The sequence below is a fragment of the Aquarana catesbeiana genome, linkage group LG12, assembly GCF_042186555.1.
Source record: "Aquarana catesbeiana isolate 2022-GZ linkage group LG12, ASM4218655v1, whole genome shotgun sequence".
Taxonomy (NCBI): Eukaryota; Metazoa; Chordata; class Amphibia; order Anura; family Ranidae; genus Aquarana; species Aquarana catesbeiana.
Genome location: NC_133335.1, coordinates 207,212,922 through 207,234,896, shown reverse-complemented (window position 1 = coordinate 207,234,896; position 21,975 = coordinate 207,212,922). Strand labels below are relative to the sequence as shown.

General features: G+C 42.2%; 1 protein-coding gene across 1 annotated transcript in view; it reads right to left on the bottom strand.

The window, feature by feature from the left end:
• Positions 1 to 1,921: 1,921 nt before the first annotated feature.
• Positions 1,922 to 21,975, bottom strand: part of SAMHD1 (SAM and HD domain containing deoxynucleoside triphosphate triphosphohydrolase 1) — a gene marked incomplete in the record, with an annotated part of 95,958 nt that continues 75,904 nt past the window's right edge. The window contains 2 exon segments of the mRNA XM_073606558.1: positions 1,922 to 5,590; positions 17,598 to 17,735. Coding sequence (XP_073462659.1) covers positions 5,450 to 5,590; positions 17,598 to 17,735 — 279 coding nt within the window.

Here is a 21,975-nt window from a genome sequence, read left to right as displayed (position 1 = left end):
AAAAGGTCATGGAGGGGCCTGGCCAGTCTCCAGACCCTAACCCTTTAGAAAGTGTATGGAGGGAACTGAAACTTTAAAGTTGCCAAGCAACAGTCAAGAAAGCTTAAGGATTTAGAGAAGAGCTGTAAGGAGTGGACCAAAATCCCTCCTGAGATGTGTGCAAACCTGGTAACCAACTACAAGAAACATCTTACCTCAGTACTTGACGGAGAAACCCTTGTCGGCAAGCACAAAGTCATGTTTTGCTTGGGGATCAAATACTTATTTTACTCACTGAACTGCAACTCCGTTTATAACATTTGTATCATGTTTTTTTCTGGAATTTTGGTTGCTATTCTGTCTCTATCATTTAAAATACACCTATTTAAAAAAAAAAAAAAAAAAAAAAAAGTATAGACCCTTCATTTCTTTGTAAGTAACGTACAAAATCTGCAGGGGATAAAATAATTTTTCCCCACTGTACTTAACCACTTCAGCCCCGGAACTGTACCCACTTCCTGAGCAGGCCATTTTTTGCTATACGGCACTGCGTCGCTTTAACTGCCAATTGTGCGGTCATGCGACGCTGTACCCAAACAAAATTGATGTCCTTTTTTTCCCCCCACAAATAGAGCTTTCTTCTAGTAGTATTTGATCACCTCTGTGGTTTTTATTTTTTGCCCTATAAACAAAATAAAAAAAAAAAAAATTTCACTTTCTGCTATAAAAACAACATTTCCAAAAATAATGCAATGCACGTATATTGATTGGTTTGCGCAAAAGTTATCGCGTCTACAAAATAGGGAATAGATTTATGGCATTTTTTATATTTTTTACTAGTAATGGCGGCGATAGTGATTTTTAGCAGGACTGTGGCGGACAGATCAGACACCGAACTGACATTTTTTTTAAACCAGTGACATTATTCACTATTACAGTAATCAATGCTAAAAATATGCACTGTTATTTTACAAATGACACTGGCAGGGAAGGGGTTATCAGGGGTGATCAAGGGGTTAAATGTGTTCCCTGTTTTTGTTTTCTAACAGTATGGGGGACTGTGTGACTGGGGAAACACACCCATCAGTCTTCCTGCATAGCAGAAAGGATCTGTGTGATCTCCCCTGTCAGAACGGAGATCTGCCTTGTTTACTTAGGCAGATCCCAGTTTTGTCACTGCGGGAAATGATCACTGGCCAATGGGAGCCTCCAGCGGCACGCACCCACAAAAGCGAGTTCCCGCGCTGACGTACAGCTACGGCGATTTGAGGGAATGAGCCACCTTGCCGCGGTAGGACGGCGGCTGGTCGGGAAGCAGTTAAATCTGCTTCAACCCCATTCTAAGCCTATTCCAACTACCCTGTAAAGAAAAAATGTTGATACTTACATATTCCGAGGTTGCTCCGGTCCAGTCACATGATTGGCTCCCAGTGCAGGCTTCAACGTAAAGGAAGGACAGCCGACAAATGATGCCCTGTAGTAAGCCAATGGGTGACGTCACTGCATAGGCCCCGCAGACCTTGGCGATCTCTCCAGCGGCCGGTTTTAGTGAAGAGGAGAGATCATTTGAACAGACCCTCCTCAGAATAGGCAATTCAAGAGATCTTTCCTTTACAGGATTGCATAAAATTTTAGTAAACATAACTGCAGATGCTACCTTTTTTCAGTTCTGTAGAAATAGCCGTTTCATTTTTAGACAAGTTTCTGAATGGGCAGGTCTGCATTATAAATCACCTCAGTGTTCTAATGTGAAAAGCAGCAGGGTCTGCATCTCTTAAGAAGTAGGCAATTCTTATGATATCTAAATGTATTCTAGTGCAGACATTTAAGAAAGTGAGTCAATCACACAAACAGAAAAGTGTAGTTATCCTTTAATAACTTACCTGCAGGTCCTTATTGTATAAAACACACACTGAAAAAGAAAACCATACAAAACTCAAACTGGTTGGCAAAGCTGAGGGTTTATTCCACCAGTTACATTCCAAGTCCGTTTTCGATCTATAGTGCAAACATTTAAAAACGGGGATTATAAGAACAATAAAACTACTTCTGCTATTCTCCTATAACCCGTTTTACAAATACATAGTATATTGTAGAAATATAGCAAGAGAGAAAAAAAAACAAAAAAAAAAAAACCAACACACCGCACAATACAAATCCCAATAGAAAAATACAAACATTTTAGAGCCCAAACATGATTATATTCGAAACACACAAGAAAAAATATAAAAGCAGTGGAACATGAAAAAACAAAACCCCTTTAAATACTGTGCATATAGAATATAACACAATGCAAATAAAGATATTATAGACTTAGAGTGTAAGCCTAGCATTACTGCTAGATGAAAACGGAGTGGATGAACTTTGAATTTTTCCTGTTGTGTTTGTATCAGAACAGAGGAAAAAATGCTGCTGTTGCCTATAGAAGATTTTTTTGAAACCTACTATACTCAATGCTCCTCTGCTCTAGTTTTCACATGAAATCCAATCGGTTTCAATTTTATTATTATGTCAGCAAACACATCCCCGGCATGTGCAGCATGCCTGGTCAGAGGAGCCAGTATACCATACCTACTGAGAGAGTGCAATTGCTGAACTAATCACTTGTAGGCAGACTGTTAGCCAGGGAATAACTCCTTTTGACAGAGTCCCTTTAAAAGTATAGTGCTTTAATTTTTTTTTTTTTTTTTTTTTAGATAAATAACTTGATGTAAATCAAATACAAATGTAGCATGCTTTTTATTTTAGGTAAAGTTTGAAATTATGTGTATATACTGGTGCACTTTGCATATTATATACTCAGGCTGCTTTACAGCACTACACATTGGGGTGGATTTACTAAAGGCAAATAGACAGTGCACTTTGCAAGTGTAGTTGCATCTCATCTTCCTTAGTAAATGTAATGTGGTAAAGCGTCACTTTGTAAAAAGGGAAAAAAACAGTTTTGCTTGCACATGATTGAATGATGTACAGTAAATCTGCAGAGCTTTGCCACATTTACTAAGCCCTGGGGGAAAGGAGTGAAACTGCACACAGTCTATTTGCCTTTAGTAAATCAACCCCGAAGGCTGGGATTTACTGCTTCCTCCCATAATGTAAGCCAGCGAGGCAGGCAACCTAATGTTCTACCTGTGTGTAGCTGTTAAAGTGTATATAAAACCTAAAAATGAACTGCTCTTTTTTCCCCTCCCTTTTGGTCTGATAAAAATACCATTGAAAGCATTGTTATATCTGTTTGACAAGTGCAAAAAAATACCTCTAATCTACCACAAATCTTGTCAGCTGCTAATCTTCCTGTGCTCTCTTCCTTTGCTGCACACTTATCAATTATTAGATTGTTCTAAGGCCTACATGATCTCACCCATCTAGGTTATGTACAAAAAGGACAGTTGTCCTGCCCCGTAAAGCCAGCCATAGACAATTTGAACGGGCTGAGATTCAAACAATGTATGGGCAGGCTGAATGAACCCAAGATGATTGATCATGAACGCACTATACCTTCCCTTTAGAAGAGAAGTATGGCCAAAGCTTTTTTGGTCCAACTTCTCTTCTGGGTCACATGAGTGCACTTATTTCTGCACTCTTGTGACCCAGGATTCAGCCAACAGCGGGCTAAAGCCTTCAGTCAGCTGACATCACAGAGCAGGTCCAGGCTCTGCAGGGATCCGGACAATAATGGCGCGCCGCTGAGAGCCTGAGCCAGCTGCCCCCCCACCCCCTCCACTTCAGTGGGCACTGGGAGGGCAGAGCAGAGAGCCGGTATCTTACAGTGACTGCTCTCTGCTCACTGAAGACAGAGAACTGAGCAATCAGAGCCAGCGGGAAACAGCTGCAGCATCAGAATGATGTATGTTAAGAGTTTTTTTTACTTTTCTGGAGAAGTGTGGGATAGCAAAAAAATTGATAAGAAAGTTCACCCTTCAAACATAACAGGGAACATGTTGAACAGAACTGACGCTGGCGCACCCAAGTATCAAACTAAAGACATTTTTTTTTTTTTTTTTTTTTTACCTTTTTAAAGACAATCTTAAGTCGGATTTGATTGCTTGTAACATTGTAAAAAAAAAACCTGACAATCTTCTGGTCGGACCTGATATTTGGTTTTGCAATGATTAATAACGCTTTCTGTTTTCTACTTTTAAATAAAAGAATATTAAAACTCATCTAAAAATGCGAATAATGGATCTGAAGAATGAAACATTGTTGAAAGCAAATCAAAACATTCCTTCTAAAGCCTAAACATAAAATTAAAATAAAATCAATATATTATAAATGTATTATTAATATTATTAGTTATAGTAATAAACTCTGGCAAATAAACCTCCACAAGGGAAGAAAAGAATTCTGGGTAAAGGCCAGATTTCAGATGACCTTTAGAAGAGAGATGTTGTCATCTAGTGGCTTAAGTCTCCCTTCTTGTACATTGCACCCCAGTGATGTCAGTTGTGGCCAATCACACGATGGACAGAACACCAGCACCATACTGCTGAGGCTCAGTGACTGAAACGGGCAATGTCCTGGGTCAGCAAAAGCCGATACTTCAAGGGCACCTTCGCACTTATCCATTCTATTGCAGCATGGCACACTTTACTGTGCCATACTTTGGACATCAAAATGCCTCGAGTTACATCAGCTTATTCATGGACTGTCAATACACATCAATGGAAGGAAAACCAGACTTGCACTTTTTCTTTAACGGAGTGCACCGCAATGCAAGATAGGTGGGTTGTGGTGTGCAGGAGTACAGGTCTCTAACATCCACTGTATTTGTGTGCTGGGATGCCACTCGAAACGAATGGCACCACATCTCAAGAGTGCTTTGTGTTTTGGTAATGTGCAATAAGAAGCTTTACAGCAAGAAAACATTATGAAGTCAGCCTAAAAGACTTTTACACAAAAACCTGCATGAAATAAATAAAAGGTTTACCCAGAAGCCCTTTCTGTTATTCAACAGCATACATTTAAAAAAGGAAGCACTGCCCAAAGTCTCCCTTCTTGTATTGTAATGAAGAAAGTCTCAAGCAGAATATAAAAAACAAAAAACAAAAAATGTAGGTCAGATGATCAGCGGTTTGCCATTAAGCTTGATAAAGTTGGCTTTGTTGCTTCCCAATTTTTAGAATCTCTGTGGGACTAAAGAGGTGAGACATTTGCAATGGCCTACGAACTCCAACCCCACTCACAGTAAAGATAAAGCCAGGCTAAGGAAGTATTCTTCCTCCTGCACCCTCCATAAATGTAAATCTGATGAATCTAGACAATCACGATGTGACAGAACCTGGGAACTGTGCTGTCAGAGTCCTTTAAAGTTTAAAGAAGCGCCCAAAACCCGCTTTAGATCACCACTTGAGCCTTTAAATAAAAGGTGCCTAATCATATGTCCTCATGCTGTGTGATCTTAACCTGGCTGGTCCAACAGCACATATGGTAGATAAAAGATAGAACTGGTGAGGTTTGCAGTCACAGGAGTCTACGAACTGTTGAATCGATTAACAAGCTTGGTTCTGGACTTGTGCATAGACTCCACATGTTGCGGGTCTTCATTTTCATCCTCTTTATCACGCCAGCTGTCCTTCAGCGGAGTCATATCTGGAGCTACTACATCACCATCCTGAAAACAGATGTGCCAGGTTCATTTTAGTCAGGGAAAGATAGGATGGAAATTGGTAAAGGCTACAAACAGAAACAAACATAAGCTGCAATGCTACAAAGAAAAACAAAAATCAAAAACAGATTCCATTCTGACATCCCAATACAAAATCCTAAAACAGCTAAACAGACTGACTAATCTAAATCAGCCTGTAAATCACTCAACCCTTTTGAGGGTTTTTTTTTTTTTATATTGTAGAACACTTATTGACAATAGATTTTTTTTTTTAACTCACAGTATATTATTTTTTTTAACTCACCAACACAAAGAAGGGAAAAAAAAGATCTTTTACAAAGTGATTTAAATAAATTATGAAGAAAAGGCTGAGTCTTGTACCATGTTAGCCATTTATTAATGTAAAAAAATGTGGCACCAAAAAAAGGGTATGTAAACCCTATGAACTAATTTGCTCTCTTTAATATACCATTAAAAACATTTTGTTATTTTCCTCATTAATGTACACACAGCACCCCATATTAACAGAAAAACACAGAATTGTTGACATTTTTGCAGATTTATTAAAAAAGAAAAACTGAAATATCACATGGTCCTAAGTATTCAGACCCTTTGCTGTGACACTCATATATTTAACTCAGGTGCTGTCCATTTCTTCTGATCATCCTTGAGTGCCGGTTCACACTGGTGCGATGCGAGAACACTGCGAATCCACTGCGTGTTCCCGCATCGCATGTCAGTTCACACTGCCATATGCGAATCGCTGGGGAGTGTCAATACATTGTTAACGACACCCCCAGTTCAGCTCGCATATCGCACTGCGAACTGACAGTTCGGACATGAATCGGATCGCATATGTGTGAACACACATGCGATCCGATTCTGGTCCGAACAGAAAAAAGGGTCCTGTGCGTGTTTGCACCAAATGCGGTGCGATATCAGCCATACTATCTCTATGGCTGATATCGCACCACACGGACATCGCATGTAATGTGAACGGCAGTGCGCTGCGAATTACATGCGATGTCTGTGCGATGTTTGAACCGGCACGGAGATGGTTCTACACCTTCATTTGAGTCCAGCTGTGTTTGATTATACTTATTGGACTTGATTATGAAAGCCACACACCTGTCTATATAAGACTTTACAGCTCATAGTGCATGTCAGAGCAAATGAGAATCATGAGGTCAAAAGGAACTGCCTGAAGAGCTCAGACAGAATTGTGGCAAGGCAAAGATCTGGCCAAGGTTACAAAAAAAATTCTGCTGCACTTAAGGTTCCTAAGAGCACAGTGGCCTCCATAATCCTTAAATTGAAGACATTTGGGACGCCCAGAACGCTTCCTAGAGCAGGCTGTTCGACCAGACTGAGCTATCGGGGGAGAAAAGCCTTGGTGAGAGAGGTAAAGAAGAACCCAAAGATCACTGTGGCTGAGCTCCAGAGATGCAGTCGGGAGAAATTTGTAGAAAGTCAACCATCACTGCAGCCCTCCACCAGTCGGGGCTTAATGGCAGAGTGGCCCGACGGAAGCCTCTCCTCAGTGCAAGACACATGAAAGCCTGCATAGAATTTGCTAAAAAACACCTGAAGGACTCCAAGATGGTGAGAAATAAGATTCTCTGGTTTGTTGAGACCAAGATAGAACTTTTTGGTCTTAATTCTAAGCGGTATGTGTGGAGAAAACCAGGCACTGCTCATCACCTGTCCAATACAGTCCCAACAGTGAAGCATAGTGGTGGCAGCATCATGCTGTGGGGGTGTATTTCAGCTTCAGGGACAGGACGACTGGTTGTAATCGAGGGAAAGATGAATGCGGCCAAGAACAGGGATATCCTGTACGAAAATCTTCTCCAGAGTGCTCAGGCCCTCAGACTAGGCTGAAGGTTTACCTTCCAACAAGACAATGACTCTAATTCACACAGCTAAAATAACGAAGGAGTGGCTTCACAACAACTCTGTGACTGTTCTTGAATGGCCCAGCCAGAGCCCTGACTTAAACCCAATTGAGCATCTCTGGAGAGACCTAAAAATGGCTATCCACCAACGTTTACCATCCAACCTGACAGAACTGGAGAGGATCTGCAAGGAGGAATGGCAGAGGATCCCCAAATCCAGGTGTGAACAACTTGTTGCATCTTTCCCAAAAAGACTCATGGCTGTATTAGATCAAAAGGGTGCTTCTACTAACTACTGAGCAAAGGGTCTGAATACTTGTGATATTTCAGTTTTTTTTTTTTTAATAAATCTGCAAAAATGTCAACAATTCTGTGTTTTTTGTCAATATGGGGTGCTGTGTGTACATTAATGAGGAAAAAAATGAACTTAAAGGATTTTAGCAAATGGCTGCAATATAACAAAGAGTGAAAAATTTAAGGGGGTCTGAATACTTTCCGTCCCCACTGTAGATCTGATAAGTGCAAAAAACCCTGTTGATCTAGTTGGATATTCAAAGATAACTCCTGCGTTTTTGCACGAGGTTCTTTAGCCTTCTGAGTTCCTATCTTGGACTACAGAATGGATTAGCTTTTTTATTGTAGAGATCTGAGAGTGGGAACAGTGGAGTAATTTAGCAAAGGACACAAAGTTAACAAGACTAAGAGTACATTGCTGGAAAATCAATAGGTATTATGTACTTGCAGTCTTTAAATGGGATAAAAACGATAAGAAATGTACTGCATGTTTTTTTTTAATTTTACCTCTACATACTTTTAAGAGATTTTCTTAATTGGCCAACTTAATTTTTTCAGCTCCAGAAGGTTTTACCCCCTTCATGACAGGCCATTTTTTGCCATTTAGCACTGCTCTACATTAACTGGCAATTGCGCGGTTATGCAACACTGTACCCAAATGAAATGTATATGTTTTTTTTCACACAAATAGTTTTTTCTTTTGGTGGTATTTGATCACCACAGTTTTTTTGTTTTTGTAATATAAAACTTAAAAAAAAAAAAAAAAAGACAGAAAATGTTGAAATCCCCCCCCCACCCCCCAAAAAATATATATATTTTACCTTTTTGCTATAAAACGTCCAATTAAAAAAAAATGTTTTTATTAAAAAATTTGGCCAAAATCTATTCTGCTACAAGTCTTTGGTTAAAAAAAAAAAAAAAAAACCCAATAAGTGTATATTGATTGGTTTGCGTGAACGTTAAACTAGCGCCTACAAAATATGGTATATATACTGGAATTTTTTTTACTACTTACGGTGGTGATGAGCTACTAATACGACTGCCACTGACCAGTAACACAAACCCAGTGATAATATGCAGTCACTGTACTAATGTCACTGGGTGGGAAGGGGTTAAATGTGTGCCGTTACTGCTGAGGTGCAGATTCTCCAAAATAAATTTAACTTTAAATGGAATCTTGGTTCTCTTCCGTATCTAGGAATTCAATTGACTTCATCTATAGAAACCATATATCGGGCAAATTATCCCCCATTATTTAAAAAAACTCAGGGAGGATCTTTGTTGTTGGGCAGACTACTCCCTCTCATGGTTTGGAAGAATCAATTCAATAAAAATGACGTGGTTACCGAGACTCCTTTACTACTTAAGGACTTTACCGGTGGCAGTTCCGAGGGGAGATATACAGCGTCTACAGGCTGAGGTTATGCGGTTCATATGGGGTCATACCAGACCTTGGATACAAAGACGTACACTTTACACACCAAAACTTATGGGGGGGCTTGGACTACCCAATCTGCAGGCATATTACCAATCGGCTCAAATAGCCCAATTAGCCTACACTACATCTAAGGGTTCGACTCCACTTTGGGTCTCTATAGAAGCACTTGCCTGTCATCCACTGGCTATAGAGTCATTAATGTGGTTTCCTAACCGTCGTCGCCCACCTATATTATGCCCCACCTTATCACATTCCCTAGCAATATGGGACAGAACACGTAATCGCAGTTTCTTATCTCCTCACACACCACTGGCTCCTATTTTCTGCAACCCGGAGTTTTCACCTGGTTTGACCCCACAACTGTTTCAGTGGTGGCTCAATAAAGGGCTACTGAGAATTGGAGACTTCCTGAACGGGGATCAATTACACACGATACAATGTTTTAAAGCTGAGTTTCTAATGCCCCCTAGTGAAATATTTCGGTATAATCAAATTGCATTGTTTACCAGATCTAAACTTAACCAAGTAGTGGGCCCACTTACACTTTCAACATTTGAATTAACTTGTCAAGCCAGAAGCTTTCAGAGGGGTCGGATCTTTGTTAGGTTTGATGGTTGCTGAGCATGGACAGCCCACTTCAAATCACCCCACAGATGTTCAATGATATTCAGGTCTGGGGACTGGGATGGCCATTCCAGAACATTATACTTGTTCCTCTGCATAAACGTCCGAGTAGATTTTGAGCAGTGTTTTGGGTCATTGCCTTGTTGAAATATCCAGCCCCGGCGTAACTTCAATTTTGTGACTGATTCCTCAACATTATTCTCAAGAATCTGCTGATATTGAGTGGAATCCATGTGACCCTCAACTTTAACCAGATTCCCAGTACAGGCACTGGCCACACAGCATGATGGAACCTCCACCAAATTTTACTGTGGGTAGCAAACGTTTTTCTTGTAATGCTGTGTTCTTTTGCCGCCATGCATAATGCCCCTTGTTATGGCCAAATAACTCAAGCTTTGTTTCATCAGTCCACAGCACCTTTTTCCAAAATGAAGCTGGCTTGTCCAAATGTGCGTTTGCATACCTCAAGCGACTCAGTTTGTGGCGTGTGTGCAGAAAAGGCTTTTTTCGCATCACTCTCCCATACAGCTTCTCCCTGTGCAAAGTGTGCTGAATTGTTGAAGGATGTACAGTGACACCATCTGCAGCAAGTTGATGTTGTAGGTTGGAGGTGGTCCATGGGCTGTTTTTGACCGTTCTCACCATCCTTCGTCTTTGCCTCTCCAATATTTTATGTGGCCTGCCACTTTTGGCCTTAAGAATTGTGCCTGTGGTCTTCCATTTCCTCACTATGTTCCTCACAGTGAACACTGACAGCTTATATCTCTGCGATAACTTTTTGTAGCCTTCCCCTAAACCATAATGTAGAACAATCTTTGAGTCATTTGAGAGTTGTTTTGAGGCCCCCATGTTGCCACTCTTCAGAGGAGAGTCAAAGAGAACAACAACTTGCAATTGGCCACCTTAAATACCTTTTCTCATGATTGGATGCACCTGTCTATGAAGTTCAAGGCTTATTGAGCTCACCAAACCAATTGTATGTTCCAATTAATCAGTGCTAAGTAGTTACAGATATTCAAACAAAATGACAAGGGTGCCCAAATTTATGCACCTGTCTAATTTCGTTTTGATGCATATTACGCATTTTCTGTTAATCCAATAAACCTCATTTCACTACTGAAATATGACTGTGTCCTTCAGTTGATAGATCAAAATGAAATTGCTGATCCAAACACCCAAATATTAATAAATGACAATCATGGAAATTGTCAGGGGTTCCTAAACTTTTGCATACATATATACGCATGCACAAGAGCCAGCACAGGGATTTGTGTGTGTGTAAAACACACAAATCCCTGTGCTGTCAGAGAAGAGAAGACAGATCGTGTGTTCCTACAAAGTAGGAACAGCGATCCGTCATCTCTCCTACTCAGTCCTATCCCCACAGTTAGAACACAACAAGGGAACACACAGTTAACCCCCTGACCGCCCCTAGTGTTAACACCCCCTCCCTGCCAGTGACATTTATACAGTAATCCGTGCATTTTTATAGCACTGATCGCTGTATAATTGTCAATTGTCCCAAAAATCTCCGATCGCAATACCACTAAAATACTAGTAAAAGAAAATTTTAAAAAACGCCCTAAATCTTTCCCATAGTTTGAAGACGCTATAGCTTTTGCGTCAACCAATCAATATACTCTTATTGCATTTTTTTTTTTTTACCAAAAATATGTAGAATACATATTGGCCTAAACTGAAAGAAATTTGTGGGGATATTTATTATAGCAAAAAGTAAAAAATATTTTTTTTTTCAAAATTGTCACCTTTCTTTGTTTATAACGCAAAAAATAAATAACCGCAAAGGTGATCAAATACCACCAAAAGAAAGCTCTATTTATGGGGAAAAAAGGACGCAAATTTTGTTTGGGTACAGCATTGCATGACCGCCAAATTGTCAGTTAAAGTGACGCAGTGCCAAATTGTAAAAAGGGCTCTGGTCAGGAAGGGGGTCAAATCTTCCGGGGCTGAAGTGGTTAAAGCTGAATTCTCTATGCTTCCTGTCACTTGGAAAAAGTTAGTTTGGGCCAGCTTATCTTTTTTAATTACCAAATTTGCCTGCTGTGTGCTCTCTATCATACTGTGGTAGCATCAGCTATATAAACTATGCAGACACTGTTTCACAGTAGCATAGGTGATTTCTGTCAGAACAAAAAATGTAGTCAGCCTGAATTCTTCTCAGCCAAGAGGCCTTTTTTTTCATACATGAAAACAAGGCTTCCTCTTATTGGCTGAGGTGGACATATGAGGTCAGCCTGTACTACTGCGGAACACAGTGCTATATATGATAGGTAGCTGATGCTACTACTGTATGATACCATGCACACAGAGGCAGAATCGCTTATTAATGGACGTTTTGGACCAAAACTATTTAAAGCTGAATTCCATGTTTGAATTCCATTCCATGCAGCTGCAGGCATCATCCCGGTACCGTTGTTTAGAGCCGGCAAATCGGCTATCCGTGTATAACAACCGATGCGGCTAAAAGCCGCTCGGCTGTTTTACCGGAGGAGCGGGAGGGGATGCCCCCCCCCCCTCCTCCCTTACCGGGCCCTCCCGTGTGATCGGGTGGCCCGGTGACCAATCGGAAGCCTCCGGCAGCTGGGGGCGGGCTGGAACGAAGCCATGAATGGCTTCGTTCCAGCCTTCTAATTGTAAACGCGGAACGACATCATGATGTCACTTCCCGTTTACTCGGCTGCCAATGGCGCCAGTTTTAAAAAAATACACAGTATTCAGAATCGCCGTTTTCGGCGATCTGAATACTTTGAAGTGCATTTCACTCTTTACTCTCCATAAAGAGTACCTGTCACCACCTATTACTGTCACAAGGGATGTTTATATTCCTTGTGACAGCAATAAAAGTAAAAAAAAAAAATTTTTTTTAAAGCACCCCCGTCCCCGCGAGCTCACGCAGCGAAGAAAACGCATATGGAAGTTGCACCCGCATATGTAAACGGTGTTCAAATCACACATGTGAGGTATCGCCGCGATCATCAGAGCAAGAGCAATAATTCTAGCCCAGACCTCCTCTATAACTCTAACCTGGTAACCGCAAAAAAAATTTAAAGCGTCGCCTATGGAAATTCAAAGGTACCGTAGTTTGTCGCCATTCCACGAGTGCGTGCAATTATAAAGCGTGACATGTTTGGTATCTATTTACTCGGCGTAACATCTTTCACATTATACAAAAAAAAAAATTGGGGTAACTTTACTGTTTGGATTTTTTTTTTAAATTCATGAAAGTGTCCCTTTTCCAAAAATTTGCATTTAAAACACCGCTGCACAAATACCGTGTGATATAAAATATTGCAACAATCTCCATTTTATTCTCTGCTAAAAATTTTATATATATATATATATATATATATATATATACACATACACACACACAATATATATATATATATATATATATATATATATATATATAATGTTTGGGGGTTCTAAGTAATCTTATAGCAAAAAATACGGATTTTAACTTGTAAACACCAAATTTCAAAAATAGGCTTAGTCATGAAAGGGATAATCCATAATTATCCACTGAAAGCGGAGTTCCAGCCGTTTTTGTGTTCATTAAAAGTCAGCAGCTACAAAAAGTGTAGCTGCTGACTTTTAAAGTGGATGTAAACCCTCACATATACCCAGTGAAGTTAAAGCGATACTAAAGCTTTGTTTTAAAAAAAAAAAAAAAACAAAAACAAAAAAAATCCTCTTCTGGGGTCCCTCAGCGGCTCCTCCAGCATTAGATAACCCCCTAAGAGAAGCACTCTCCCGAGGGGGTTACCTTGTGCGCGCTCCCGAGTCATTCATTCGGCATCCATAGAAGCCGAATGTATGACTCGGCCACGCCCCCGGGACATTGGATTTGATTGACAGCAGCGGGAGCCAATGGCTGCGCTGCTATCAATCTATCCAATCACAGCCGGGACTCCGTGGAGAGGACGGCGCGTCCCCGCCGGAGAAGATGAAGGGGCGATGACTACCAGGTGTTTTTTCACCTTAATGCATATGATGTATTAAGGTGAAAAAACACAAGCCTTTACAACCCCTTTAAAAGCCTCAGATGATACACAGAGATTAAACAAATCTACCTATATAAGTTTTACATGTATATCTGCGGTCTTCAGTTTTATTTACTTTTTAGAAAGTGCACATTTTGTTAGGAGATTTTCTCTTCCTGGTTAGCACTGCAGTGAAGTCTGGGCATACAGCCAAGACAGCTGATTGGAGGAAAGGCACACACACCCCCTCTCCTCATAGGTAGCGACTTTCAGCTCTGTCCCTTGAATAGTTCAGAGCTCTGCTAATCTATTTATAGCATCCTCAAAAAACACAAAACTCAGGCTGCTTTTATCATATGTGAAGGAGAACTTGTCAAGAGTTATCAGGCTGATAACAGAATTATGGAGCAGGAGACAGCTACAGGACTAGAGGTCGACCGATATATCGGCCGGCCGATATATCGGCCGATATTTGGCGTTTTTTACTTAATCGGCATCGGCCGATTGTGCTGATAAAAAAGGCCGATTATAACTTCAGCCGTGACTTGCAAATGACTTCTGTAATAGAAGTTAATGCAAGTTTCCTTAAGTTATCTGTGGAGAGGATTCTCTCCTCCTCTGGGCAGCCTGCCAAGTCTGATAAGAAGATACATTGTATCTTTCAGGTTCTTTTTATCAATAGACTGAACTCCGTGTGCAGAAGCTCTCAGACTAAATCTTTTCTGACACTTGTTGCTTACAAGTAAAAATCCTGTATTTTCTGCTAGAAAATCACTTAGAACCCCCAAACATTATATAAATTTTTTTAGCAGAGACCCTAGGGAATAAAATGGTGATTGTTGCAATATTTTATGTCACACGGTATTTGCGCAGCGGTCTTTCAAACGCAATTTAAAAAAAAAAAAAAAAAACAGTAATGAATTAAAAAAAAAACCTAAGCAGTAAAGTTAGCCCATTTTTTTTCGTCCAAAAGTTTTGATTACCTGTTTTTGTGTATTTATTATTTAAGATATTTTTTTTTTTTTTCTAAATTATACATACAAGTGAACTGATTGAAGGTTTGTTTTGTTTAATGTTTAAATGAAAAAAAATTTCTGTATTACTTAAGGCTGCTTTCACACTGGAGCGGGCAGGCGTTGATGGTAAAACGCTGCTAGTTTTAGCGGCGCTTTACCGTCATTTTAGAGGCGCTATTCGGCTGCTAGCGGGGCGCTTATAACCCAGCTAGCGGCCGAGGAAGGGGTTAAATGCGCCCCTGAAGCGCCGCTGCCAAAACGCTTTGCAGGCGCTTCGGCAGCGGTGCGCATTCATTTCAATGGGCAGGAGTGGTGGAGCAGCGGTATACACCGCTCCAAAGATGCCGTTTGCAGGACTTTTTTTTACATCCTGCCAGCGCATCGCCTCAGTGTGAAAGCACTCGGGATATCGCACTGAGACTGCAGGGGAGCCGTTTTACAGGCACTTTACAGGCGCTATTTTTAGCCCAAAAGCGCCTGAAAAACGCCCCAGTGTGAAAGGGGTCTAACTGTTAGATTTTATAAGATGAAGGGAAAAAGAAAGGAAAAAAAAAAAATCGGCCAAATATATCGGCCCAAAAAAAAAATCGGCATCACATATCGGCCATCGGCCACCGCGATTTCTAAATATCGGCATCGGCCAGAGAAAAACCCATATCGGTCGACCTCTATACAGGTCTCAGTGCTTTGAAGAGAAATAACAAAACACTACAGATACATGTGACCAGCTCAAATTTCATGAATCAGGTTTACATCCACTTTAACTACTAGCCGACCAGTCGCCGCAGTTATACTGCAGCAGGTTGGCATGGCTGCGCAAATCGCCGTAGCTATACATTGCTCCTTTAAGACGTCATAGCAGGCGCACGGGTGTCCGCCGCGTGTCCCCGGGGCCGATGTGCATGTCCGCCGGGCACCTGCGATTGCTCGTGACAGAACGAGAACGGGGATGTGTGTGTATAAACACACAAATCCCGGTTCTCTCAGGGGACCAAGTAGGAACACCGATCGGTTTCCTCCCCTAGTCAGTCCCATCCCCCTTACAGTTAGAACACACCTAGGGAACACAGATAACCCCTTCCCTGCCATTCACATTTATACAGTAATCAGTGGCTATTTTAAGCTCTGATCGCTGTATAAAGGTCAATGGTTCCAAAATGGTGTGAAAAGTGTGCGATTTGTCTGCCGCAATCCTGATAAAAATTGCAAGTCACCGCCATTACTAGTAAAAAAATAAATAAATAAAAAAAAAAAAAAAAGACATAAATCTATACCCCATTTTGTAGACGCTATAACTTTTGCACAAACTAGGGTTGTCCCGATACCACTTTTTTAGGACCGAGTACAAGTACCGATACTTTTTTTCAAGTACTCGCCGATACCGGTTACCGATACTTTTTTTTTAATGTCACGTGACAGTTTTTTTTTTGCTATTTTTGGGGGGGGGGGGGGGGGGGGGGGTGAACGTTGTATGTGTGTGTGTTTTTTTTGTTTTTTTTTTACAATTTTTATTTTTTACAATAATATTTTTTTATTCTTTATTGTTTTTTTTTTTTAATCAGCCCTGTTGGGGGGCTTTGGTGAGATATCAGGGGTCTTAACAGACCTCTGATATCTCCCCCCTTGAGACAGAGAAAGAGACAGAGGATAGAGATTCCCCAGTCCCTTTCTCTGCAGCGTCAGCTGCACTGAGAATGAATGGAGAGAAGACAGCGGCTTCTCTCCATTCATAAACTGACACATTGTAATCACAGGAGATTACAATGTTTCAGTTATGTGAATGGACAGAGTCAGCTGACTCTATCCATACACAAAGGAAGGAGGAGGGGGAGGATGGAGGAACTGAGGGGGAGAACAGAGGGGACAGATAAGGAGAGATAAGGATAGAGGAACGGAGGGGGAGAGATAAGGAGAGAGGAAGGGGGAGAACGGAGGGGGACAGATAAGGAGAGAGGAATGCAGGGGACAGCGGAGAGGCACAGAGGAACAGAGGGGGCATGGAGGAGGATGCAGTGACATACAGCGGTGACCGATCACCGCTGTATGTCACTAAAACTGGTGAAAGCCGCTGGGGGAGAATCTTGTAACTCCCCCACGCGCCGATCACAGCTGTCCTCTAGGTATCGGGGGAAGCATTGGGAGCATTTGCCCGAGTACAAGTACTTGGGCAAATGCTCGGTATCGGTGCCGATACCGATACTAGTATCGGTATCGGGACAACCCTAGCACAAACCAATCAATATACGCTATTGCAATTTTTTTTTTTTTTTTTACCAGCAATATGTAGAAGAATATATATCGCTCTAAACTGATAAAGAAATTTGTTTAATTTTTTTGGGATATTTATTATAGCAAAAAATACAAAATAGTGTTTTTTTTTTTAAATTGACACTCTTTTTTGGCTTATAGCGCAAAAAATAAAAACCGCAGAGGTGATCAAATACCATCATAAGATTTGTGGGGGAAAAAAAAAAAAAAAAAAAAAGGACATAAATTTTGTTTGAGTAGAACGTTGCACGACCGCGCAACTGTCAATTAAATCGACGCAGTGCCGTATCGCAAAAAATAGCCTGGTCAGGAAGGGGGCAAATCCAGATTCCATACAATACTGCAAAAAAATCCATATACATGATCTGCAAAAAATGGATCAATACTTTTATTAAATGCAATACAAAAACTTCACTTGTAAAAAACAGAGAGGCTAAGACAGAAACATCCAATAGCTCCACTGCAATCACAGACCTGAGGTTTGGAGAAGTCTCGGTCCATGCACCATTGCACAAAGTATCTCTTGGCAGCCTCCAGGCTCTTCTCGTCCATCCTCTTACAGTAGACGCGGATTATCTGTTCGGCAAACTTTTCTGGCAAAAGCTGAGACACCTGGGGGATGTCAAGTAACATGTCTTAGGAGGAAGAGTCACATACAAAAGTGTGACGTTCTCACACCAGCACACAATTTTTCTGTATTGCATTTTATTCTAAAATTTTTCTTCACATGTGCAAATATATTGAGGCGAAACATTTAAAACGATAAACTATATAATTTAAATACAGTAAGTTGTCCTAAATGCCCATCACTGACCCTGGATTATATCAACCCATTCCACAAACTGTTACCTACGCCAGTCACTTTAGGGCTCGTGTCGACGGGCTTTTTTTCCCCAGGTCAGAACTGCTTCAAGCCAAAAGGAATCCAAAAGCAGCTCAAAGCAGGTTGATGCAGCTTAGGAGGAGGTCAAATGGAAACCCAATTAAACTCCTAGGACACAAATTTGTACGGCTGTTCCAAGTTTAAATTTCCCAAGCAAGCTGCTGTAAAGTTTTATTATGGGGGCATTAATACTTAAAGCGGAGTTTCGCTAAAAATTTTTTTTTAGATGTCAGCAGCTGCAAATACTGCAGCTGCTGACTTTTAAAATAAGGACACTTACCTTTCCCGGGGCCCAGCGATGTCGGCACCCGAGGCCGAACCGTCCCTCGATCCTCGGGTGCTGCCGCTGCCATTCTCACTGAGGGAATCGGGAAGTGAAGCGTTGCGGCTTCACTGCCCGGTTCCCTACTGCGCATGCGCGAGTCGCGCTGTGCGTCTACACTGGTCCCCGTTGTGTTGTGGGAAATACACAGTTCCCACAACACAACGGGGGTGGGCGGGGAGTCTGCGGCTAGTTATACCTGGAAGTGGGTGCAGATACCTGTATTATACAGGTATCTGCACCCCCCTCCCCCTGAAAGGTGCCAATTGTGACACCGGAGGGGGGGAGGAATCCGATGAGCGGAAGTTCCACTTTAGGGTGGAACTCCGCTTTAAATCCACTCCATCTGCCTGAAATAAAGGAACACCATTGCACTTTACCTGTACTGTAACACATGTTGGTCCAAGAAAATAAACTTATTTAATTGGCAAAAAAAAAAAAAAAAAAAAAAACACTGGAAACCCAAGTGAATCTGAATGCCCTAAAAAGTGTAAGCTGAATGCCCGAATGCCCTAAGCTGCATTTGCACATCAACACTAGTTCTAAGTAGTACTGCACATGTGTTTTTCTCTACTACAAAGTGTAACAGAGAATGCCTCTTTGCTGTCCCAAGAAGTGGTGGGTGAAAGGAGGCCACCATATACCATATAGTAATGTTGCCTTAATAACTACAGGAAGCTGGAGATTTCATACAGAAATATCTGCTATACATTGACTGAAATTCAGCACTTCAAAGTATGGCTGCAAGTGCCGATCTGTGTTTTCTGACAGAATACAATGGTATGGCCGGGCAGATCCCGGATTCACACATGGTTTGTGTTGATGCAGAGATCTGTCAGGTTTTTTTTTTTTTTTTACCATGTTGGTTGAACGAAAAAATACTGCACGTGTATACCCAGCTTTAAAGCCTACCTAAACACGAGTGTATTTTTTTTTCCTGTCGCATCATGGCAGCATACGCCTATGGGTTGTGGCTCCGCCCCCGCAACCTGATAGGAGCGCGTAGCTATTAAAGTCTGAGAGAGCCCCTGCCCCAGCATTCTCCTTTTTTTCCTCACCTGTCAAGGACCGAAAACATGCATCCCTTACCTAAACATTCGCCCCAGCCAGGTTCTAGCCTCTCCTGGGTGGAAGTCCTATCCTGTACAGCCTCTAAATGAGCTCAATGGAAGGAACCCCACTCTGATGGTCTCAGGGGTATGTTACAATACATTACAAACCTTAAACAGGTTTATGGATCGCAGCGGTCTCCAGCTCCTTTCAGTGCACCTGTGGGTAACTTCCCCTCCTGTCTGTCTCCATAGCTCCAGCTTGTCCCCCCTCCGCTCTCTGTGCCTAGCGCCGAGCGTCTCAGCTCCTCGCGCATGCGCAAACAGCGGTACCTCATCAGGGCATCCCACTTTCCAGCTTCCAAAATGGCGTCGGAGGCCTCGGAGCGCATCTGAGCATGCGCGAGCGTGACGTCATCACCGCCGCGACGGCGGCAAGTTTAAAAACGCTGTAATGTCAGCATTTTCTTGTCTCTTCCCTCCTGAACCTGTAAGGAGGAATTTTGACCGGATCTCTTTGCTACTCTACCCAGCTGTTCTACCCTGTCTCTCTCTTGCTATCTCCACGCCCAGGTAAGATCTATGGTGTTTTTTTCTTTGCTTGTTTACTATCTGCTATCCCATGCATGCTAAGCCACCTATATATTATAGGTTGATTCATCACCTTTCATGGAGACCGTTGCCCAGGTAGACCATCGCCAGCCTACTAGGTAAGAGGGGATGATGGGTAAGTATGAAGAGGAAGGAAAAAGAGAGCCCTCACTAATGCTGTTTAAATTGAACAGCCCCACCAGGTCTTCCAGATCGTCACATTCAAGACGAGGGGAGCCTTCAAGAAGGAGCCGCTCAAGCCACAGGCAGAGTCGCTCAGAGCGCGGCAGAAGTCGCTCAAGTCGCAGAAGCCGCTCAAGTCGCAGTAGGAGCAGATCAAGTCGCAGGAGAAGCCGATCAAGATCAAGGCATAGTCGCTCCCACCACAAGAAATCCCCTGCGCGCAGGAAATCTCCTGTCACCCAGCCTTCCCGTCCACCCGGGAACTCCTGCTGGATTTGCGGTGCTACAGCACTTCCAGACAAACTAGCCTGTCGCACATGCTTCATTGAGGCAACTAAGGACAGAGAAACAGAGGCAAGAGAACCAATCGAACCATCACCACAAGTCGCAGAGCCAGAGGCCAGCAGACCTATACAAAGTACCTCATCCACTGCCCCATCATCATCAAAGACGTCAGACCCTCTCTCTGACACTGATGATCTAGAGGCATCCACCGGCTTCGACTTCTCACTGATCGACCCATTCGTGAAGTCAGTAAAAGAGGCGATCGACTGGGTGGAAGAAAAAGAAACTCCTCAAAAAGTGAGGAAATACTTTCCAAATCTTAAAAAAGACCCAGAGAACTTCCCGTTCATTGAGGAACTTGAGGATCTAATTAAGGATGAGTGGCAAAAGCCAGAGAAAAAAACTGGCCTCAGCAACAGATTATCAAAGCTCTATCCACTTAAAGAGCCTAACGTCAACCCACTAATATCTCCTCCAGTGGTCGACTCTTCTCTAATGCGCCTCGCCAGGCACGTAACACTTCCAATAGAGGATGCAGTCACATTCAAAGATGTCCTGGATAGAAAGATCGATCTGGATCTTAAGAGAACCTACCTCTCGGCAGGTGGCGCTTGCAGGCCAGCAATAACATTGGCTGCCGTCGGTAAGGCTATCTCAAGCTGGTCCACGATGGCCGAGAAGCTGGTATCAGAAGGAATGGAGCAGGAGAAAGTTATCTCAGCCCTCCAAGAACTTAGTCTTGCAGGCGACTTTGTCGCAGAAGCCTCTGTGGATATAATTAAAACCACTTCAAGAGCAATGTTAAGCTCAGTAATGGCCAGAAGGGCGCTCTGGTTAAAACCCTGGTCGGCAGATCCCTCCTCAAAATCCAATTGGTGTAAAATACCCTTTGATGGCGTAAACCTTTTTGGAGAAAAACTGGACTTGGCTATTTCTAAAGTCACGGGGGGAAAATCGGGACTCATCCCTTCAGATAGGAGGCCCAGACAGCAGAGACCACCGGTTTCTAGAAGAAATCTGCCAGATAAATACAGAGAGGCAAGATCCTACAGGCCCGGAAAAGAGTATAGGAGGAACTGGAAGAATCCCCAGTCATCATTCCTCAAGCTCCAAAAGTCTAAGACCCCTGCCACAGGGGAACAAAAGTCTTTTTGAAGGTGCGTCCGCCCAACCAGCTTTAGTGGGGGCCAGACTCATGAGTTTCAAACAGGTCTGGGCGGATACAATAAAGGACCCATGGACGATAGACACTGTCCAGTTCGGGCACAAATGGAAATTCAAGACACAGGCTCCAAGAGACCAACTCTCTGTAACCAGATTACCGGCATCTCGGGAAAAAAGGATGCTACTGACAAAATATGTCCAAGACCTGTTACAAAAGGAAGCCATAGTGGAAGTTCCAATATCCCAAAGGTCAACGGGATTCTACTCCCCGTTGTTTCTGGTGAAGAAGAAATCGGGGGATCTACGCCCTGTCTTAGATCTAAAGAATCTCAATCGCTCAATCTTAGTCGAGACATTCAAAATGGAGAGCCTCCA